The following is a 25,139-nucleotide window of genomic DNA, read 5'->3' on the forward strand; positions in this document are numbered from 1 at the left end:
TGGCCGATATGCGCGCTGAGATTCACGAAAATCGGTCGAGCCGTTTTGGAGGAGTTCAATCACGCACACCGTGACACGAGAATTTTACTAATTAGATTATTTATTTTAAAAATCTTGCAACCTATAGCCGTTGGGACCGAAAGGTTCTCGAGCGGCGACCACAAGCCAGTAGATGCGACTAGGATAAACCCCCCACTAAGTGGACCAATGACAGTTAAAACCAGGGAAGTTACTGGATGCAGACAGCTCAGAACTGGTCATTGTGAAGAACGTTGGGACTGGCCTATGCCTTACAGTGAGCGTCCATCGCTGAAAAGAAGAACAATAATGTAATCCTTTCAAAAATGTAACACAACCCTGATTTCTAATGTCAAAATATTAATTTCTTCACAAACATGTTATTGTCTAAGTTTCGTACCCCTGAATTTAAAACCATTTTTTTGGATTACATCACTAAAAATGTTCGCTCTGGTAAACTCAGCAGAGCTGATCACCTGCATCACTGATATTCTGTTTCTTGCCTGTCATAATACATGTGATTAATTTTCATAATTTATTTTATGTCTCTTCACCAGGAATGTGATCAGCCTTTAAACCTTCAGTTAATTTTGTTCATAACAGATTAGCTGAAAAAATTAAGTTTGTATGACATATAATACATAATTATTATATATTTTCAACAATGAATATACATGTATAGGGTTTAATAAAACCAAACAATATTATTAAATAACCTGTATTTCTTGCTTAAGCATATATAGTGAGACAATAACTTAATATTAAATTTGAAACAGCTAAAAAATAATAAATAATTGTATTAATACTAAATCTACAGTTCTTAGTAGAATTTTACCAACATTTCTAAAGAAAACTGAAGCCAATTCATTTAAATTCTCATATAATTAATTATATAAATTATATAAATAATCTGTATAAAAAATGAAGCTGCACAAAATATACGATTATCTCAATTATTAACTATAATATTAAAGTAAAAATTTAAAATACCCTCATTTATACAAACAATGTTATTTTAATGTATTACATCGATAATAAGACGCACTTTATATATTTCAAGCTGGAGATTTAAAAAAAACGCCCAAAATATTTTTGTCAAGTGTATAATAAAACAAAAATACAAGGTGATTACTTATGTGTATAGTTTTGAAAGTGTGAAAGCTAATTTTTGGAGTTAAACCTTTACACCGTTTTCGAATCATTCTGGAAAAAATGAATACTTTTAAATATATCAACAATATTGCAAGACTGACAAAAGGTCACATAGGTAGTGTGGGACAGAGATAATGCTCTACGAAACCAAAACTAGCCAATTATCTCATTACAAAGGTCGACGTGCAATATTTATTCGCTGGGTAGTGTAGATTAATTTATTTATATTGGAATGTTACAGGCCAATGTCTTCTAGTAGTAAAGTGTCTATAGGAGCAGATAGTAAACATTTTTTTACTCAATACATTGTTTATTATTTCTTCACAACAAAAAGGTATACATCCATCCCATTAAAGCATGCACACCAATACCAATCATTCTATATACTTAAAGAACATCATCTTCACTTAATAGATTCATATCATTCAGCATAAACAACTCTTCGTTTAAAAGCAATATATTCTAATACAATATATTATTTTTATGACATTATAAATTATGGGGTGTCTTTATAATTTTTTTAATAATTCTTCTTCTTTTTTGATTATGATATATCTGTCCATCATTGAGTGTGGGACATAATAATAATATATATAAATGCATTGAAACACAAAGATATATCGTCTTATATTCGATGTAATATGGTAATAATAAAAGAACATAGCCAGCATGAAGCTAAGTTTGCGAAGGCTATAGAAGGTTAATATTAATAATAAACTTGTTAAATGAATAGTGTTGCTTTAATCATAAAATATAGCACATATAGTCATAGATCCGAATAGGTGGAATAACTTTAGTTATTCCAAGCGTAGTCAAAACATATATATGACTTTAAACATACTATAATTTATTATAACTGCCTTGAGTATATATACATGGTCATTTAGACTATGTAACATGTTATAGGGACAAATCGTTGGACTCTAAGACTCACAATGTAGATAGCACTGGATTCAAGATAAGCAATGAGCTGACAGACTTATAAAATCATCATATGATCGATGCATCTGGTCAAGGAGAGACAAGGTATGGATGAAGATGAAGAAGTTCTTTCTCATTGGAGAAGTCCAAGACTATTAAATATCAAATGTCGTTTCACGGCAAAGGCTTTCCCCCCAAAGATGTCTATGTGAGGATATACCATATTAGCCAATCTGGGCAGTCGGGTTGATGATCGCAGTGTGGTATTCTATCTTGGTATCTAAAAATTTGTTTGTGGGCAGTAGCGATCCTGTATAATTAATGCACAAAGTGTGAATTATATAAGATAGTGTCTCGGGAATCGAACACGCGACTTACAAATGTAAGTCTTAGTCTATACCGATGGGCTATTGCGACAGTGTGTTGGAAATAAAATCATCATTATTTTTTTTTTATATTAAACAATGTTGAATACAAATGGCGAGGTTTTAAACTTAACAACCGATTTTCTGGAGACTATCGATTATCAGGACAATCGATTTTCAAACAAATATAGCGGTTATCTGTCATCGTAATTCAGACAAATTATAAGAATTTTGGAGAAGGTATGTCCATATTGACATGTACGTTTTACATAAATTAAATTAAATAATTTAATAAGACTATTAATAATATAAATGAATACAAGTATAATGGTGACCTGTCACCAAAATGACAAACTTGATTTGATTGAAGAAGAATTTGATGAATTGTTTTTTTGAAATTAGAACAGGCATATCCATATTAACATATACGCATGATATTTCTTTTATATAGCTCAAATCTTTAAAAATAACAGTCGTACATAGATGTCGCTTATATGTATTGAATATATATTTTTAATTTCTTCACATATCACATACATGTTTTAATATGCTTAGTCTTTTTGCAAATAATAATATTTTTTTTTTATGAATTTTCTAGATTTACGTGATGTATACCTCCAGTAGTAATTTAGAAGGTAAAGCTTCATCTTCATGGAGGGGTATTGAGTCCAGTAAGAGTATAAAGATGGTACTGTACTGCATTGTATTTTAAGTAATGAAAGCTTTAAGAATTACGTGATGTATTCGAACCCAGAAATCTAAGACAGCTTGTAGCGATTCGCATGTTTCAGAACGCACCCCATATGGATTTCAAGGGACTTGGCGCGTTATGGCGATTCAATAAAACTAGATTATCTAAGTTCCCAATGTAAAAGTTCATTATAACCGTGATTACAAGATATTTCAAACCTATGTTGCGTGTATCAGTGTCTTATTTTTCACCAATATTAAGATATGGAAGCAAGACGCTACTAGCTGTATCTTAGTAGAGATTTCATAAGGGGAAATGCATCCAGTGGAAACTTAAAGGTGTGTTTTTGTATCATATTCAAAGGGTACCGCATCGGATAGTTCACTAGCATTCAGCGAAGTATCAGTGTGTGTCTAGACGCAGACGTCGCCCAGGTGCAGCAGCAGCGTGGCGTACAGCGTGTGGTCTCGTGGCTGCTGCGCTCCAGGTTGCACCGTGTTGCGGTAGCGGTACTGCAACGCAAGAGGCACCAGCGCCTCGCCACTTGCAGTCTCTTCAGCGTTCACCTGCAGCCGCAGCGCCAGCTTGTTCGACTTACGCCACATGATTATGCTGTAAAACATCTTCGTGTCAGCTGATAGACGCACACTATAGGATAAAGTTCTCCTCCAAAACACGAAACATCATTAATTATGTACAATGCGATTAAAATAAGAATAGGACCGGCCTAGCGCCATGTTGTGACGTCACAACGGGAACTCGGTATAGTGTGCAAAAAAAGCAATGTTAAAAAATAATACCAGTGGCTAAAGTCACTCGCTCGGTTACCTTCGAAGCAGTTTCCAAATGTTTAATGAAACTTCCAAATACATCACGCGATATATGAATATTGCCATCTGGCCCTGGTACAATTGTTGCTTGTTTTAACTGGTCCAACAACAATATGGCACGTTTTTTCTCTTCCTCGAAGTACTTATCAACATTGCTGATAATTTCTCGAGTTTGCCGATGTAAAACACTACCTCTTTTGCTCATTGTAGAACAAATTAAACAATCAACAAAAACAATTATTTTTTTTTTTATTTTATATATTTAATGCTGACCGTACTTATATGAGTGAAGTTAGCCGAGAGCCCGTCCTATTCTTATTTTAATCGCATTGTAGGCATTTACAAGAGCTTTGGAATCGTTGATTATTTTAACGTTATAAGTAGTAAGCTACAGCCGGCAAAAGATTGTAAACAAATAAGACTGACAAAGATAAAATAAAAGCAAAATAAAGTAATATGATTTAGAATAATAATAGAATATAAGTAAAAAATGTGATATAGAATATAAGAAAATCTAAAAGTAATGAGGAACGAATGAAAGGCAATACAGAGCGAAAGGGAAAGACAGTGAAATTGAGGATAGAAAGAAATGAATGAAAGATAATATGAAGTATGAAAGAAGAGAAAGAAAAAAAATGTATGTGAAAAAATAAAATAAATGTAAACAAAAAAGTCCCTGTCCCACACCAGATAGGGGGGTACGAGAAGCTCCCAATATCGGGGGCCATAAAAAAGCTACAGCCGGCTTGAAAAGTTGATCTTCTAAGAGCCGGTCAGAAACTCAACAGTTACTTTTTCCACATATTTCGATTAAAATCTTAGTAAATAAATTGCTTTTGTGACATACCCACACAAACGGGCTAGCATGTGTGCACATTTGCATGTACGAACGCACACACACTCATATTCATGCATGAACGCATGCATTCATATATTTATTTATCCTTCTAAAAAAATTGGCGAAGAAGGGGAGGGATGAGGTGATAGAGACATTTGACTGAGACAATAAGCAGCAGAGGCGTGATGACATGTTTCTCTTTCTCAGGTAAAGGTACAAATAATCACAAGGCAATGAAAAGTGACTTGTGGTACATTGGTAGCGTCTTATCTCTCCACCTTCCTTCCCTCCTGTACAGTGGACTTAGGCTAAATCTTATCTTCTATTTATCTTCAGGTTCTTTGATCATTTTGCCAAGCAGTCCTCATCTCTGTGTATTGGTTTAGCTTCAATATTTTAATGTTACAAAGTCTAGCGATAAAATTGTCGAGTCGCTTCGACTGTGATGCGACGTTAAAAGTACCAGAAGCAGTAGTAAGTTAGTCACTTACTCGCTGTCGTCGTGGGCCGCGTCGTCGTCGTACTCGGCGGCGTCATCGCGTTGCGCGAGCGTGAGTGCGACGGTGGGCGTGGCCACACGACACGCGGTCGGCAGCTGAGCCTTGCGTCGCACCGTCTCGTACCACGAAGTATCCTGGTTCATACACAAAAGGCTTTATAGGGAATGACACAATGGTTTAAACAAGTATTATTAAACCTTTTTTGTGTTATACCCCACCTTAGCCTTTCTAAAATTCTTACATGCAAAAGGTTAAACTCTTGTCGATTTTCGAATTGCTCCCTAAACAAAGTGTTCCTCCTTTGGGGCGTGGGCCTACGTTGGGAAACACTGCTCTAAAATTTTTACACCTATATCCAATCACTTCGTATAAAGTGATTCTGTGTTTGGCACTAATCGGTGTAACATAACTCCTGAAGATGCCCTGTGGAGGGGTGAAACACATGTTGAGTGGTTTAACCGTGGCGGTTGTGTAATTCGCATTGTTTGCCGCATACGCATTTATCAGCGGGCTGGCGGGCGGTGCACTTTGTTGCACGACTACCGCTGCATGTGCGGAAGTGGCTAGATATTGGTCCTTTACTTACTTAGGATGGACTTCCGCAAGGTAACGCATGATTCCATTAAATATAGTAATACATAATATATTTTTTTTATTTTTAAATGCGACGTGCCTATAGTTTCTGGCAATAAAAAGCCTGCAGGTATAGATAGTAAGCAACAATTAATTTATATTTGATATAAATTTTAAAATTGTTTTTTCTTCATATATTATAGGCAACGTACATGAAAACTTGAAAAATACTGCTATGGAACTTTTTGCCGATAAATGTGCTTTGTATACAGACATATTTAATCACCCTGTGTATATTAAAAGCTGTTAACAGAAAAAAAATTGAATGTTATCATACTTTATCCATGTTGAGAGACTTCTCCAGAGATTTCTCAATGCTCTGAGGTTCCTCAGGTCTCTCTTCAGGTTCCGGCACGTCTTCAGGCTGCAGAAGGTGGATCTGCATCTCGTGGCCGGTCGGATTGGTCAGCTTCAAGAGAAGCGCCGAAGTGCTGCCGGGTTTCACTGGTTCGTAGGATATTATCTTCACCTCCGGGACATGGTAGCTGTATAAAATGTATCTTGTTTGCAATAGGAATTTTGAGTACTGTACTACAATTTAGTGTAAAATTGCTTTTCTAAAATTTTCACGCTCCCTAATATAACATATATTAATTTTAAAAATAAAACGAAAGGGTTAAACTCGCATCGAATCAATTTACGAATTGCCCCCGCTAATAATCCAATTGTCCCACAATGGAGCGTGGGCCTCACGTTTGGGAAACACTGCACTAAAGTAACAGCTTAACACTGTGACATATAGAAAAGTAAAAAAATATTTAAAATTTAATTGTAAAAAGTCAAAGAAAAAATCAGACAATGGTCTGTGGAATATAGGTTCAATAAACAAACTCTTCTTTTAAATATTTTCTGCTCTTTATAACAAGTATCTAGTTATATCTAGGCAGATATCTAGACACACACAGAAGTCTAGGAATCAAACGACGACATCATTTCTAATAGCCGCTTATTCGCAGACTGGACGGGAACTCATACATCTTACATTATGTTATACAAAACATATGTCCATATACTTTACAAACTTCTCTAGTAAAACTAGTACGATATCTTAATAACATATACCAAATGTGGAAATAGAGATTAGCAAATAAATGGAAATTAGTAGTATGAGATTACTTACAAAGCGAGGAGCTCGATCTTGAACTTAATGGAGCCGGGGTTGTACTCGGGCTTGGTGAGGTTGTGGTCGCAGGCACGGCAGCGCTGGCTGCGCTTAACACTCAGCAGCCTGGGCAGCGGGTGCAGGCGCGATGCGGACCCTGGCTGCCATTCCGGGGATGCCAGTCGTTGTGCCATACTCGTCACTGAAGACCACACCACACTTGCTTATAAATCCATCTTAACTTGCTTATATCGTCAGGCCCATTGAATAAATAGAAATGCAATATGATTTAATAAAGTTATGTATTGCAACAATTTTTTTTGTATTTTTTATGCATTGATCAATATCACAAATCGCTTAAAAACTATTTTGAGTCTCATCTTTTGTCTTTCTGTATTATCAGTCTAATTTGGCAGTTATGACTTTATTATTTGAGACCGATTATTTATCACCACACTTGCTTAAAAATCTTCATACTTGCTCATAAATTCCCCACTTGTTCATTAAAACTTTGCTCACATATATCGTGAGTTTAATTGAATAAAATTGTAAATGTAATATATTTTTTATGCATTCATTAATACTACAAATTTGCTTGTGAAATGAATAATAAGCAAGTGCGCAATTGTTTGTGATATGTTAGTTTCTATTTTCAGTTTAATTAGTTGCAATTCAGTGACACTGATCATGAAGGGAAATGTGACTAAACCTAGACACTTTAGTGCAGTTTTGTGAGATAAATCACATAATCCAATCGGTACTGATTTACAGCTGAAAGAAATGAAACATACCTTGATTCATATTCACTTCCTTGGTGTAGAACTCCTCTGGGAGCGGTTCCACATTCTCTGAAGCCTTACTGGGCGTGAAGTTAGCTATGGCGGAAGACGAGCTCTCACTGGAAGGCAGTCCGGCTATATTTCTGGCCATTGCACCAGTCAGTCCCGTCTTGTCCTGTAAAAACAAAATTAGATGTGGGTAATCCTACAATTTACACAACTTATTTTTTTATTATTGATAATTTTTAACAATACATTCTATCATGTCAGTCAATATAAGTCCAATGCAAGGTAAAGGCCTCCTCTAGAAATAAGCACAATGACCGGTTTTGAGCTGCCTACATCCAGCCGGATTCCTGCATGTGTTCGCCACTTAAAAACCTTTGTGCTTAACGGCTCTGTGGTGCACCAGCAATGTGTCCCTACTGCCACTTCAGACCAGCAATTCTTTGAGCTAAATCAGTGACTTTGGTTCCTCTGCATATCTTATTACCTTGCGGAAGTCGATCCTAACTAAGAAAGGGAATAATATATAGGTACTTCCGCAATGCAGACCAGTGCCAAAACCGAGTCACTGTGTTTGGCACTGGTCGGTGTAACATCTCCTGAGGATGCCTCGTGGAGGGGTGAAACACGTGTAGAGTGGATTAGCAGTGGTAGTTGTGTTTCACATTGTTTGCTGCACGCATGCACGATGTGAATACTGCAGTCCTATTACTCCTGACAGATATTTATTGGAAATAGTAAATAAAAAAATTATTGAGTAGAAAATTACTAAGAAGAGAATACTCACTGTAAGAGTTATGTATTTCCCTCTGATGGCAAACTTCTTCCGCTCTCTGTCCAACTTCTCCTGTTTCTCTTGTTGCACTATAGCCTTGTAGTAATCTAAGAGCTGGTTGATGCGTTGTGCATGCGGATTAACCCTCTCTGGCCATCCACCTGACGCTACAATAATAATAATAATTTCTATTTAATTTCTTAATATAATTTGAATTTTCACATTAAAGTTGATTTATTTCGAATTCGATTATCTCTTTTAATATATTTCATTGGCCTTGATTTGATTTATATATAATATACTTATACATATTTTTGTTGTTGTTTTTTAAACTGTTGCCAAGGGATACTAGTGGATAAGGTGATGCAATAATTTTAACCGCAAACATTTTTAAAATTTATAAAATTTAACTGAAAAAGTTTTGGTTATTACTAAAATCTGATAACCCTACACTCGCAAATAAACCAATTATTATATATAAAATCAAAGTATATAAACAAACTCAATGTAAAAGCAAACAGGAAAATTCAAACTTAGAGTATTATATATGTGCGAGTATATTGGAAGTATTTTTCAATTTTGATTTTAACAGGGTTTGTATTTTTAAAAATCATGCCAACCAAGACTATTTCTCTTAGATTTCAAGCAAACACGATACATAGAGCGAGCCTCTAAATTTGACCGGGAATAAAGGCTTCATGCTCGCGTTTGAAACAGAGGCCATCAGTTTGTGCATAATTAAAATAATTATTTTTTATTTGAAAGAGTTGTAAATAATTTTTGTAAACAATTTTTAACATGGATACCACAAAACAATTTTTTTTTAATAAAATATGAAGCTAAATTTGAGACACTACACCTCTTTAGAAAGTTATTAAAAGGAGGAATTCATTCATGTGCTGTGAACAACTATTATTATTGTTTTCTTTTATAATAATATTTAATGGATTCAGGTGTTATTTTACGGAAGTCCATCCTTAGTAAGAAAAGGACCAATATATAGCTACTTCCGCCAAGCAGCAGTAGTCGTGCAATAAAGTGCACCACCCGCCAGCCCGCTGATAAATGCGCATGCGGCAAACATTAGTCCTGAGGTTGCCCCATGGAGGGGTGAAACACGTGTTGAGTGATTTAACAGTGGTAGTTGTGTAATTTGCATTGTTTGCCGCATGCGCATTTATAAGCGGGCTAGCGGGCTTGCACGACTACTGCTGCATGGCAGAAGTAGCTATAAATCATCATTTGAACAAAAAAACTATGTTTTATTATACTATGCCATTTAAACCAGATAACATCAATTTTTTACTTTTTGTGGGTCTAAATAATTTATTAAGATTTGGAAATGTGTTTATAAAGATTTTGAAATGTGTGAACATTTTATTCTCTATAAACATGTTTTTCATAAAAAAAAACTAAGTCTGACATTATTGAAATCACTGATTTTAAGATAAAGTGTACCATACATAAATTGATAGCAAATGAGGTATATACATTTACCCCTACTTCCGATCACCCTGTATAATCACCATGATTTACTTAAATAGATTTAAAAGCATTTACCCACTGGCTGATCAGGTATACCGACATCCCTCGATGTCCACCGACAGTTGAAGCACGAGAGGTAGTACATCTTCTTCGGTTGTTTATTTTCTACTTTCGCATCTCCTGAGCCCTGTTCCGTTGTTTGCCGCGGTTGTACCAAGGTGGCCCTGGTATGGAATAATAAACCCATTGCTAAAACTAATAACTCATGTACAATAAAATCAATGGTGTTACCATTATAATAACCTGTTGTATAAAGGATAGTTTTTGCCTTAGGTAAAACAGAGCTTAGTTGGGGTAGGTGCTTCACGGTTCAGAGGCTTTGTGACGGCCCTTCAGAGAATGGGGTTTCTCTACCAGAAACAGGAATTTCTTGCGAATGATATTTTCTTTATGCACTGACATGATCACTGGGTTTGTTTCATAGATATTACCTTTTAAACACCTTGACCAAAAAATCCCTTGGGGGGATAAGATAATATGTTAAAAATTAGAATAAAGAAGTAAGTGCTGCCTCTCCCCATCCTCATGGGTATAGAAAAATTAAATTATAAATCCAAATTCTGTCACCTAACACCTATTATTACCAATCAGTTTAACAAAAAAGTTTTATTAAGCATTACATTTGAAGACATACAATGTACTGTTTATTTTATTTTAGATGTTAAACACATTAACAAAGATTATTAAAAAACCTGGAAATAGAGATCAGCCAATACACAAATTCTGCAAATAAAAAATACAATATGTTCAGATTTCTTAACACAAAAGATATTCTAACATAATCCAATGTTGCTTAATAGATTAGGACACACAACCATATTAATAATCTGGATATCCTAGATCAGCTATTTACTTACACTCATGGAATACTGAAATTTAATCATAGAAAAGTCTTTATGAATATATTCCATTTAAACTACATTTGTATCTCTCCATATTAACATTGGGATTTAGAAAGTCGAAATGCTTACCTCGTTGAAAGTGTGTGAAAACAGCTAGGGCAGTCAAAACAACTACTGCAACGGTTCTTTTTGAGTCTAGCTTCCGATGAAGGCATATTCTCGAGGCAGTTTGCGCAGTAGTGAGAGTCCACCTAAAAATTACATGACTTTGTATTGTATACAACCATAAACATCTGTTTATTTTAGTGTAGTATTTTCATCAAACTAACATTTGCTTACAAAAATTTGAAATATTTTTTGCCTTGATCATGCTGCATTCTGAGGTCAAAAAAGAAACAAGGTCACAGATATAGCTTTAAGAGTTGCTCATTTGAAGTAGGTGGAGTATATTGCTTTTGCAACCAGGTGTTGGGGCTGAAGATTCTCAAGTGACAACCATGAGCCAGTAGACATGGCATGGATGGGCTCTCCAATAAGTAGACTGACGATGTAGCAAAGGTCTCAAAAAGATGCTAGATGGGGTGACACAAAACAGGTCATTGTGCCTTTTTTTAAGGGCAGGGAGAGGGGGAAGTAGTCCTTGCAGTGGGTGTCTTTCAGCTGAAATGATGATGATAAACATATTTATTTTACCATAAAATGAATCACATTTCTGACATATTTCATACAAAAATTTGGTCAGGAAACTAGTGATGATGGTACATTTTGTTTTGATAATGACATTAAGCTATAGGTATATTTTTCTTCATGTATGTATAATAATATTTTATTTAGCTTCTTTCTAGTCACCCAAAACTAATATTTTAATTTTTGTTTAATCTCTAATGCATTAATAACTTTGCTCTACTAAACTAACGCTGAATATTTAGATATGTAGTCATTATTTTATACAAAGGAGAGTTTTTTTAAGATATATTGTACTATTACTCTTATATTTTGATTAAAGTAATTTTTATGCTTTTGTTACAATAAATCAATCTCATATGTTGTATTCTAAGCCATTACTTTTCTGATCCGTCATATAATAAATGGAAGATATTGTTTAACAACAAACAAGCCATGAAATATATGGAGGTGTTTTCATGAATCTAACGTTTAAATGAAAAAAAAATCCCAATAGGAGTAATTATTAGTTTGATATTTAGTTTAAGGGATAAAGAGCTCTCGCCGTTGCCTTGTTGGAATAGTGCAGAAACCTAAATATCGTGATCACTAAATATTGGTTACGTCGGTTCTCAACCATTAAAGGCAGTTTGTGGTGTAACCAAAGTCCAAGTTATATCTTATAAGAATGCTATAGCCAGAATTATGCAAGTATTTATTGATAAACTGGCGTCTTTTTTTAATGTGAAATGTTTAGATACCTACTTCGTGACAAATGCAAAAACCGCATCGTATTTGCAAGCAGTGCCGACAAAAGTATAAGCTGGTTATCGGCTTGAGCTGACCGCACGAACAGACGTATTTCACGTAATCAGGCTGCGTTAGATACGCCATGGCTATGGGAATTCAATTTTTTATTTAAAAAATTGAAAATGAATATAAATACAGGTATAAAACACTATGAGTCAGTTTCGACTGACGTTAGAGTTTGATGCTGTCAATATTGTCATTTGTTGATTTTTTTTTAATTTTCTGAATACGTCTTGCCTACGAGTATATTTTAGTACTCTATGACAATTTTAAATTCTATTAACTAATTATATTAAATTATGACTTGAATTAAATCTCCTAAAAAGCAAATAAAATAAAAGTTATCATTACGAGATTAACTAACATTAAACATTATCTGTAGTAATAATAGTTACCTTATAGCTCTAGAGATGTCGCTAAGACGACACAAATAAGATTTTATGTTTGAATTGACTCACTGTGATACTTAAAATATATGTCTACCTGAATGCATTTGTCGCATGGTTGATGGTTATTTAAATAACTGCAATTATTGATTATATTTAACATGTTACTCGGAATATGATAGTGTTAGTGGTCGAATTTCATTCGATCTCTATTGAAATAATGTAAAAAAGCTCTTTGTATAGATCAGAGTTCCCCAAACTGTTTTGTGTCGTAGACCACTTGCCACGTTTTTCCGTGTTGGGTAGACCCCCTACTTACCTGATATTGATTTCCTGTAAATTTCTTACTGTAATTAAGTTTAGTGTTAAAAACTTAAAGTAAAAACACATATTAATTGATACATTTATTAATTGAATTTAAATTAAAACTACTCAAAATAAAATTTTGTATCTGTTATGTAAAATATAAGTAACATATTAATATTTTTTACTTCATAGGTACTTTTATAAATAATTTAAATGTTTTAATATTATAAGATAGTATGATGTAAGTAAACAGGTACTATCAGTGTATGTTTTGAGATCCATTATCGCGGACCCCCATTTTCATTTCACGGACCCCCAAACTTCGCTGACGTAGACCCCTTGCAGGTTGCCATAGACCCCTAGGGGTCGATATAGACCACTTTGAGAATCACTGGTATAGATTAAATGTTAAAGAAAAAATGCTGAGATGGTACAGTTGCTTATATGATATACACATTCTTCAAATCTTATCTGACAAGTTTGCTTATCTTTTTTTGGCCTTTTGGCTAAGATTAAAGAATCAGTTAGCCTATGGTACTAATATTGGTTGGTTTGTGCCTATACTTTGTGCATGCACTTACGGTGTCCCTTCTGTGGTTCTGAAAACTCTTTATGAGGCCAATCTCGATTAAGATAGGGAAGAGTATATTCTCTTCTGTCATAGGAATGCATACGGTTAAATGCAGCCTTAACCTCGTTTTAATTTAATTTAACATGAGATTCCCTTAAGCTCGAGAACCAGCGACTTAAAAAGTCTTAAATTTTTTAGTCTCTGTGCGAGAAAGTGTTCAGTTATCTGTGGTAGATCCTGTGTTGGATTCCGTTGCTATAACTGGCTGTTGGAGTTCCCCTGTAGCTGTTGCAGCTGTCCCTGTAGTAGAGCATCGCTCTACTATTACTTATTTCCTAAATATAAATAGAATAAAACTTTCCTTGGAAGTCCATCACTTATCCAATGTAGAATTATAAAGCCTTGTAGAAAGACTACATTTCAAATTGTCTGTATAGGTTCCTTCGCCCTTCACCTTGGATGTCCGGACGACGAATTTTAACGGAAACAAATGTTTCTTTACATAAAAATTAAAACATTTTTTTTGGGCAATTTCTTGTCATATCATCTAGAAACATTCCTGGTCATGTTGGAAGCAATCTCTAAAAGGGTAACATGAACTGATCTGAATAAAGTCCTGACTTCGATATAGAGTCCAAAGCTTACATTAATAAACTTTCTTGTCTATAGCATTTAATGGAAAATATTCGTTACGAAATGGCGGGTATAACGAAATACATCCAATCAAGTTGCTGAAACTATGACCTATTGTTATGTACTTTGATGATAAATATTGTTTGCGTCGGAGTCCTTACTTTTAGTACAATCTTTTCACAAAATAAAACCTTGTTTTTGTGACATTTGTTGTTTTAAAAAATCAAAATGAAAAATACTTAATTTTGTTTATTATAATAGTATAATGATTAGCCTTTCTAATTGCTAGTGGTATTTTACATTATAAATGATGTCAGTATAGTTATTTAATTTTTTTTGAGATTAGTATTGTTAGAAGTAGTTTGTTTTATCTGTGACTAGCTGTGCCTGCGACTTGTCCGCGTGGAATTTTATAAAAAAATTACTTTATTTATTTTTTTCGTTCGAGAATTTTTCTGAGATAAAAGTAGCTTAAGTTACTTTGTATTACATCAGCTACCGGTTTAAGTTCCGTCAAAGTCAGTCCAACTATTTCTGAGATTAGCCGAAACAGACAGACAAAAATAAAAAAATGCAGTTTTGGTATATGTACCGTATATATGTTAAGATCCATGAGATAGTTTTCTGTCGCCTGTTAGAGATGTAAACATAAAAATAAATGTCCTGAAACGGATGGGAGAGTCGGGTCACGTCCATCCCAATTCTGTCGCGCGATTTCCGAACGTTATTAATGTGCGGATTCCTAACACGGCGTCACGCGGCGGGAATTTTAACCGCGAACGCACTCAAACTTTTTAAGGCACGCCAACAGGAACCTACGTGGACGGCCTCGGCTTTCTAATGGCGTAATATGTTGCGAAACCTATCGAGGGATCCAATTATGTCATCCGTTTATAGGGTCACCATGAAATGTTGAATATGTAACTGCTCGCATTGAGATGTAAGCGGAATTTCTGATGTTCTCTTATCTATTATTTTGTAACTAAACACTTGAAGGATATCTATGATATTCCATTTTTAAAATGCTTTTTTCTTTCGTCACTGTTGAACACGATTATATGTATGACAGCAGGCAGGCTACATAACGCGTAGAATAGTTACCCACTGAGGCCTTAATGTCCTGAAGTAGAGACACTAAAGGTAGATAGATGACCTCGTTAAACAAATCAGAATACGCTAGATGCAAGCTGCTTCCATCCGATTCTGATTGTAAAACTTTGGGGAGAGGCATATATCCTGCAGTGTCGTATGGTTGAAACTATGGTGATGATGATGATTTTTATTGTGGCCTCCCAATAACTTTACACAAAAAAGTTTTATTTAATATTCTTCTCTAGTTTTATATAATCTATGTTAATTTGCTGTAATGTCGTAATATTACGTACGTGACATTTTTATAATCTACATAATCTATGATGTATTTTTTTTCCCGACAGGATGTCCTGTAATTGACAGCGATGATGGAAAATCTACACGTATTAATTACTCGTTACAAAGTCGCTTAGGATTCAAGTTTAGACGTCGTTCCAATTGGCCACAGGAATATTTATTGTGCGTCAGAGTGATTGATTTGTGACAAAGACGAAACGAATTGAACGATCGTTAGTAGAATACATATTTTTTTTTGGATATATTCACGCTTGTTATTGTATAGAGGGTAAATTTAATAGTGGTATATTTTGGTGATGAAATTTTCTAGTGTCAAAAATCTGTAATTCATTTTGATATTTATTTATCAAGAAACTTTTTCGTTGTGTAAACCGGTAATTAGTAACTGCAAATTGATTGTATAGTTAATTTTTACGTGTTTTTTTGGTGGCAATAACGCATTTTATCACAAGACGTGGTGCCTACGCTTTTCAAATACAATATAGCAATACCAAATTTGCGTTCTCTATTTAAAAAAAATATTCTGTTTATGTTATAAAATGGGGAAAAAAGTTGTTCGATGTTGGTACACTCAAAGACCAATACATTACCAAGATTTGTTAAAACAGATTCTCGTATAGACAGGGTTTTACAATTTTATATTTGAACCCGCAAGATATATTTTTATATATGTATACATATATATATATATATATATATATATATATATATATATATATATATATGCATACATTAGGTAGCTAGCATTAGCACTAGCAAACATGCTCGAAGCATACCGAGATTATAGAGACAGTAGCGTGGCTGGAGTTTCTTCTGACACTTCTTCTGCCAGCGTAACGCTTTCTTAAGTGATAGTAATGTTATCCACCTTGAAGTAACCGTCCAAGTCCAGGGTTGGTCCTGTTGGGCATTCTTTAGTAGGATTATTAAACATATAATAAACATATATAACATATTAATTCAATGACAGCCCAAGTGGATATCTCTTGGACTTTTGTTTTCGAGGTTATTGTTCGAAATTACGTGCTCGTGTCTAAAGATAAGTCAGTCCATCCATGCTGATTAAAGTTAATGGGATCTAGATATATAGCCAACTATAGATAGGCTAGGACAGGTATCCCCAGCCTGTACATATGATGCAATTAGAAGTACATCAGCTTCATCGCCTTTGGAGGGCAGCAACTCGAAGTGGTCTAATGTTGCTGCGCTTACAGCGAGGATGCCGAGGGAGATTCAGCTTCTCACCAGGATGTGCCTTGGCTGAATACTTTGGTAAACGCGTCAGTTCCGAAGAATATCCGGCGGATGCTCCTAACGAGGAGATGATTTTAGTAGGTAAGGAATATACGCTCTTAGCCCTGCCTCTCACCAAAGACAGGGCGCTTTGAACATTTAAAAGCTATCCCTCCGGAAACCAACAAAAGAAGTCCATGCTATCCGAGTCAGGTTTTCGGGGCTTTTACGCCAGAATTAAGAGTTTCGTGGCATCCCGATCAAGTAATGTAGGTTCTTGGATTCTGAGCTGAGGATCCCGAGGGAGCCCTCGTCTAAGGTTACGTGAAAAGCTCAAAGTTTTTCTTGCTATTTAAATACGGATCAGGGAAAATCGTGTTTCCGTGTACAAAATACAGCCTATTAGATAGCGTATTTTGTACACGGATTGTTCATCTTTGTAAATTTAGACATTGACATTTAAATGTATATATTATTGCTCCTAATTTTCTTTTTATACTATTGTCTGGTTCGGAATATTGATTCTAAAGAAAATAGAAAGTTAGTTTTTTAAAGCCAGTTACAATTTTATCATTTCATAAATCTCCTTTTTGTCACGTGAAAATGAAATCAATTATCTTTAATAGAATAATGTGCTTTATTGATCAATTTTTCCTTAACATAACCTCTTAGTTAATTAATAAACGGATTTCGATATGCGTCCCGACTTGCGGAAGTAGTTTTCATCAAGAAACTATGATAACAAACGCAAAAATATGCATCCACTGAATCCGATACATGTTTGCGTCATACGTTCGATGATCTTGTGGTATAACTTATGTAAATAACTATTTAAACATCTTACTTACTTAAACTGTTGAAATGTTTGAATTATCATCGTTTTATTTCAAAGTATTTCACAAATATATTTCAAATAATAATTCTAAACAAGTAAATGTAGTGGGAACTTTGATTTGAGATGTTTATATACTAGAAGCCAAGAATCACAAGGCTATTCGTGCAATATGTGATATATGAGAAAAGTTCGGTGACGTAAAAAACATGACGTCACAACTGTATTATCGAAATTAGAACACTTATACCATTCTCCAGTGTGTGGCTTCAGGCTGTGAGTCGGGACATTATTATAAATGGAACTCTCTCATTTTCTTACTCAACTAATTTGTAGTTTTAAACTGCGAAATTACAAAGCCATATCATTCCTGCATATTACCCACATATGTATTATTTGTGGACGCCGATTGGAACCTAGTTATTTTAGCATCTTTCAACTTAAAGCTACGAGGGTTCCAAACACGTCCTGATTTGATAATTGCCCATATAACACTCAAACGGTTTTATGCGGAATCCTCGTGGGAACCTTTTTTTTGTGGAATCCTCGTGGGTTTACTATGGGATATGATTATAAAGAAACTACTATTTAATACTAATTTTTATGACATTGGGCAAGTCTGACACTCTTCTTTTGAGGCTTAAAATTAATAAATAATCTATAGTGGAAAACCATCATTATTTTAACTGATGGGCGTCTACTGCAAGGATTAGGCCTCATCCGAAGCACGCCTCGATGATAGGTCTGGCGCTGCCTGCTTTCAGTGACTACCCGCTTGTTTACCTACCTCGTGGTTGATACTTGAGAACCTTTTGTCTCCAACGACTGTCCAAGCACTCTGATCAAAGGTATCGTAGTCACCAGCTGTCCCGTAATTGATGTAGACGTATGGACAGCAAATTTTGGTTGCAGGAGTGTATAGAGGATGGAGACATATGAAGCAATGGAACAAGAGGTAAGTCGCCACACCTTCTTGGAATATTCCAAGGTAATAGGTAAGGTGATAAAACTTAACAATCTTTGGAAGGGTGAAGGCAAATATATGTGATACAAAATAAGTGATTAAAAATTGTGATAGAAATAAGGTGTAAGAGTAAAAGAAAATTAAAACTAGGTATAACCACAATTGTTAAGAATACAGATAAACAAAATAGTAAAATAGAATATATTAAAAAAGCAGTGTAGGAAGCAATGGTGATGTTTGAAAAGCAAAGGATTATGGGAAGAAAAACAGAGAAACGAGTGAGAGTTACTGAGATGGACAAAAGAAGAGTTAGGAAATAATAAGAATAGAAAGAGAATATTTTTTTTAAATATATATATATGAATAAGAAATGTGTCCTCTTATCTTGTCTATCTAAATATGATATATATATATATACGAGAATGAAGACCTATTGATGTGCGTTTGTGTACACTTACTACGGATTTCCTCACTTTTGGCGGAAATAAATAAAAATATATTATTATTTTGACGAAAGTAGTTACTGAATGTTAATGACAGCGGATAAAGGCTATTTAATTTTATTTATGTGTGTAATAAGCGTTTGCTGAGCAATTTACTTTTATTTTGCATCTTTTACAACAGGGCCAATACCCCTGCGCTGTTACATCACCGCGCTGAGTGGTCAGACGACCGTCTGTCTGTTATGTTAATGCTATGAATTTGTATACCAATAAATTATCGAATAACTGCGTTGATAACATGCTTTACAATGTAAATGTATCTATTATGTATCTTTATTATTTATAATGTAAATTTAATGCTCAGTTCAACTGCCTAGATGTTTGAAAATGTTGTTTATTTATATATAGTTAGATCATTTTAAATTTCAGTAAATTTATGATTGAAAAGCATTGTTTAATAACCCTAAGTCTAATAAGTCTTTTTTTTCAGGATTTTACAGATTTTAAAAAATAATCATAAAAATTATTGACATGAACTTAGTGTTAAATAAAAAATTACGATTAAAGTTAGTAATTAGTTTAAGAGACTTAAATACTGTAACATGCAAAATGTGAGCAAAAACAATTTTTTTTTTGCAAATATTAAACGTAATTCTAAAAACAAAGGCACGGACGCTTATCTCAGTGGAATACAAATACTAATAAAAAAAGTGAAAAGTGGAAACGGGTAATTTTTTTTTAAACAATATCACTGAGCCATTTGTCATCTAAACGAACATACTACTCTTTACTAGGCCGCAAATTCATAAAATCTAGTTGACACAGCTTCTGGTATAGCAGACATTTCTACGTAAATGTTGTTTTTGAGTTGAGCAATTGTCGTTTTATTGGCATAAACGCGGTTCTTCGAGTACCCCCAGATAAAAAGATCTTGTGGTGTTAATACTGGACTCAATTGTTGGATGTCAATTTTCTACGAAACATTTCACAACTGCTATAGACTCGTGGATGTATGGGGTGTCGCGCCTTCTTGTTGGAACCAGGTGTTATAGTTGCAGGTTTCAATTATGATATTGTAGAAAGAAAATGTTACGTAACATTGCTGTGTAGCAATTTTGATTTGAAATTATGTATTACAATAAAGTTTTAAATACATAAAAAAAAAACTCTAGTGTTTCATTAAAAAGGTTACATTTCTTATTTTAGAAGGGCCAGTATTGGTTTCGAGTATGCGACCATTTTTTTTAACCTTAAAGCCACTTTCGCCGACATACGATAAAACTTGTTTGTTACGGTAAACTATATTAAACGACTAACATATATATTTTTAAATAATTCCAGTTTTATTATCCATTTGTATTTATTGTATATTTATTGTTTGTTTTTATTTTTATACAGTTCGTATACTTTATGTTTTATTTTCATTCTTGGAAGAGTATTTCCGAATAGTGATTCATGGTTGTTATTCAACTTCGGACCAATTAAATTAGAAAGCTGTTTTCACATTGACCAGTTGATGTAAGTCCTTAAGAAGGTATGATCTCGTCGTTATAGTTTAGGGGTATTAAAAAATAAATCACTCCATAGACACTAAATTCGCAGAAAGGATACCCGCAGAAGATCCAAGTTCACAGAAGTAGCTCGTAGAAATTCCTATTAGGTATATCAACGACATGGACAATTTCACAGGAAGTTGCTAGATCGATTTTGGCCTATGCCTTGCAATGATCGTCTATTTAGTTGATATGATGATGGTGGTGTTGATTAGAAGACGTCAGGAAGACGACCAGGCTTATTCCTCTTTCTAGAACATAAACTGTAAGAAATTACTGAAAAGTAATAATTAGAAAGTAAATTCTTGATCCACTTCTATGCGGTGGTAGGAGTTATATAAGGGTCATAAAAGAGACATCTCTCTGTTACCTGGTAAAGGACTTAGGCCTTTTAAGTGTAAACATCAGCTCATTCTTGTGGAACGGACTGCAAGAATTGAATTGATAGGATTAATTAAAATTTTCGTTAGGTCGATGAAACTGGCATGGTACAACATGCTGACGGGGCTGACGACCCACATCGTCAGCCCCGAGTACCGTAGCTAGCTCCTCTTCTTATACCGCGATGAATTGGGTATCCACGAGATGACTTCACGGAATGCTGAGATGTTACACTTCCAATTTAATTGTTTAAAGAGATTAGATAAGTTAGATCCTATTAGACGTTAAATGTAGGCTTCATAATACAAAGCTTGATTTTAATATTGCATGTATGTAATGTAAATATATATTTATCCATTCGAATTACCATAAAGAAATATTCGAAAATATTTTATTACATCGTAATAAAAGAAAACAAGCGAATACCCAACGAATTTGTAAAATTTACTCACAACTTTCACAATTAGTAAAACCGTGTGATTTATAAACACAAGAAATAGTAAAAGGATTGTGAATATTCAATAAGATAGGAATTATCAAATATTGATTAATTATTATAAATTTGTTAAGAAACTACAATTAACATAATTCTAGAACAATGCATTGGAATATTAAAATATTTCTATTTTACGGCTTTTTAAAAATTAATAGGATGTAATAACTAGGTTAGGTTAGGCTAGGTTTGGTATTTATGCTGAAAAGAGGATTCTTTCAGAATTCTTTGGTATTTCTATTGGAACATATTTATTTCAATTAGCAATTCGGGTACCAGTAAGAAGCTTTATGTTATGTAAAAAAAATCACTGAAATTTTTATGGGCCTGTGGAAGTTCCCTACTTATTCAGAATAATACTTGCATCGCATTTTGGGTAAATGTACAAGGCTTCCTCCCAGATAGTATGGTTTTTTTTTAAAAGAGCGACTGGAAGTGGGTAGATCAGGAAAGGGAAGGTCCACACATCATAGACGACATTGGGGAACTTTACATTCCTTCAATATAAGGTGTACATGTGATAGTATTGTTCGCTACATGATTTTATCTATACTGGTTTGACACCGCGGTGAAAATTTCGACACTTTTAATTTGATGAATCAACTTGTATGAAGACAAATCGATCCACACACCGCCTTCTCATTCAACGGTTAAAATTAACACAAAATACATTTTTACATCTGTGACACACTTCGCATCGGTGAAAGGTATTGATAATAATCGATTTATATAATTTTTTTCAATAAACCGGTTACGATAAAACGTAAATGTATTTACAGTCCGTTTTCACATGGGGCAACACTATAACGAGATAAAACTAATGGCATCCCTAAGCTTTAATCGAGTTTGTTTTCGGCGCGAAACCGGTTTGTTTGGACGTCGATTCCCTTGAATGAATATTCAATTAACGGCTCCGATAGATGTTTTTTTAATAAAAAAAGTTATATATCAAAACTACCGGAAATGACGATGACCGGAAGTTCAAAATTTATTTAATGGAATAAGGCGTTATTTTGCGGAAGTCCATCATAAGTAAGAAAAGGACCAATATTTAGCCACTTCCGCACATCCAGTGGTAGTCGTGCAACAAAGTGCACCGCCCGCCAGCCCGCTGATAAATGCGCATGCGGCAAACAATGCGAATTACACAACTACCACCGTTAAATTACTCAACACGTGTTTCACCCCTCCACGGGACATCTTCAGGAGTTATGTTACACCGATTAGTGCCAAACACAGAGTGACTATTCAAATTTAGGTTCAGGTTAGGTTAGGTTCATTCAAAATTTAGGTAATCATAAAATTCAATAGTACACTTTAAAACATATGCGAATATTTATTAAATTGTAATATATGTTAATAGTGGAAGCCCGGTGATAGAAAACTTCTGAACTCACACTTTGAGCATTATTTATTAAGAACTGCTACTGCTTACAAAACGTTTCCAGAGGATGGGCAGTAGGGTTCTCTGCGTACCATAATACCGCACTGCAATCGCCAAGCGTGGCGATTATGGTATATCACCCCATAGATATCTTTAGGGGAGGCAGTGGGCATCTATGGGCTGAAACGACGACGTCGATTATTTTATTATTTCTTCGAGGTAAAAGTCCAGTCTTCAATGCGCATTTATGACGTCACCTAGTCACAAATTATTACGTAATATATAGTATGAATATCTTTACTCCATTGCAATAGTCATATTATACATTTAACATTAAATAGCTTATTTTGAAACTGAAAATATCTGCTTGCCCGCTGATTTTACGCCGTTAAAAGGTTTTAAGCACAATTATTCTACATAGTTGAATTAAAATGAGTATTAAATAAATAATATTCGTTTCTCGTTCAATTGCTCGTCTGAAGTAGTCCCCACATCGCTCGTGCAACAGATGGCGGTTGGGTCCGAAATGTTCTAGAGTGGGGACCACGAGCTGGTAGACGCAGTGTGGAGGCTCTCCATTAGGAGGAAAGATGACATGTGTAGTCAAGGTAGCGGGAAGTCGCTGGATACGGGCAGCGCAGGACCAGTGATCGTGGTGATCATTGAATGGAGGCCTATGTCTTGCAATGGGCGTCCATCGGCTGAAAAAAAGAAGAATATTCGTTTACTTACCAAAAGTTTTTTTTAAGTCGTTTGTTAATTTATGAAGCTTGTATCATATTATGACATTTTTACACAATTATTTTTTGTCTCAAAAATTATGGAGGCGACTTTAAATTAAGCCAGTGGTCCTTTTTTCTCATATTTTTGATGACCTCTCGTTTACCTCTACTTGTGAGATAGGGACTTTGTTCACAAGGGTAAATTATTTTTTCAGTTATGATTATTATTTTATTTTCTTCTTTTGTGCTTCATATTTTCTTTTGTTCGTCATTTTTCATTTTTCACAATATCTATCACTCTTTACAAACTTTGTATTTCGTTCAGACTTTCTCTTACAACTTTCTGCATTACCAAGATATCTTAAATTTTAAATGGAGCGTTAGAAGTAGAGAACATTAGGCTTGGAGAGATTCGCTATCTTGTTTAAAATAAAAATAAAAACGATTATGTAAAGTGAACTGCATGACTGTTCCATACAGCACGTCATTACAAAATACTTGTATCGACAAAGCTACATGTTATTATTATTATAGCTATTTATATATTTACGGGAATAAAATCACGAAGGTGTTTGTCTACCTGTGTTATCTTGTACAGTAGGCGTTACTCGAAGTGCTTCTTTTAGGTCAGGACTCGCCGGTCAGCAATTGGGCTCTAACAGATAAAGGTACTAGTAGATAGTTGCAAAGTAGCTGGTTACAAACAGTTGTAGTTTGCTGTCTCACTCGCATCTTTAATTTTTTTACACAAGCCTAACAATCGCTTTTATAACCTTTTCCACCTATTACCAATCATCCTGTACAAAATACATGATATACATACATAGATGTTACATGGATTTCCATTGAAATGTGACAAGAAAATAACTTCTGAGTCTCTGGGGTTAGATTAAATAATAATAATTTTATTATTTCATCATTTATTCTTATATCTCCAAGATAGGGCAGAGGGCGTCCATAGTACGACGCCATCCCGAGCGGTCTTGAGTCACGCGCTTTACTTCACTCCACGTCATTCCAATTGCCTTCACTTCTGCAGTGATCGTCCGCCGCCAGGTTTGCTTTGGGCGGCCACGTCTTCGCTTGCCTTGAAATTCCATTCTAGGACTTGCCTCGGTATGTGATCAGGGACCCTTCGGAGCGTGTGGCCTATCCAGTTCGATTTGCGGCGTCTGATCTGCTGTCGATCGGCATCTCACCGCAGCGTTTCCAGAGATCTACGTTGGAGACTTTCTCAGGCCAGTATATACCGAGAATATGTCGAAGACAGTTGTTAATGAAAACTTGGAGCAGACGCGAGATGTCTTTGGCGACCTTCCACATCTCGTCATAAAGAACGGAGCTGTGTGGAGGCTGCCTGAATTTTATTATTTAGTATG

At 34.8% G+C, this 25,139-nt stretch overlaps 1 protein-coding gene across 1 annotated transcript; it reads right to left on the minus strand.

Annotated features, from left to right (window-relative positions):
* Nucleotides 1-2,868: 2,868 nt before the first annotated feature.
* DCTN4-p62 (dynactin subunit 4) lies at nucleotides 2,869-12,619 on the minus strand. The gene is made up of 9 exons (XM_068775142.1): nucleotides 12,426-12,619; nucleotides 11,127-11,248; nucleotides 10,171-10,319; nucleotides 8,623-8,777; nucleotides 7,842-8,004; nucleotides 7,069-7,252; nucleotides 6,226-6,433; nucleotides 5,307-5,449; nucleotides 2,869-3,759 (listed from the first exon to the last, which is right to left on the minus strand). Exons 1-9 carry the CDS (start codon nucleotides 12,552-12,554, stop codon nucleotides 3,561-3,563), a joined length of 1,452 nt encoding a protein of 483 aa, XP_068631243.1. The 5' UTR covers nucleotides 12,555-12,619; the 3' UTR covers nucleotides 2,869-3,560.
* Nucleotides 12,620-25,139: the final 12,520 nt, after the last annotated feature.

This window comes from Battus philenor, unplaced genomic scaffold, assembly GCF_028537555.1.
Source record: "Battus philenor isolate CCGP_79_NKW_IND1 unplaced genomic scaffold, ilBatPhil1.0.hap1 SCAF_8, whole genome shotgun sequence".
In the NCBI taxonomy this organism is placed as follows: Eukaryota; Metazoa; Arthropoda; class Insecta; order Lepidoptera; family Papilionidae; genus Battus; species Battus philenor.

Excerpts from the sequence above, each read along its gene's own strand:
- DCTN4-p62 (XM_068775142.1), bottom strand. The coding sequence starts at position 12,554 with ATGGCGTATCTAACGCAGCCTGATTACGTGAAATACGTCTGTTCGTGC. Across the intron at positions 7,253-7,841 it reads GGAAGTGAATATGAATCAAG|TGACGAGTATGGCACAACGA; the intron begins GTATGTTTCATT and ends TGTGGTCTTCAG. Across the intron at positions 6,434-7,068 it reads AAGATCGAGCTCCTCGCTTT|CTACCATGTCCCGGAGGTGA; the intron begins GTAAGTAATCTC and ends CATTTTATACAG.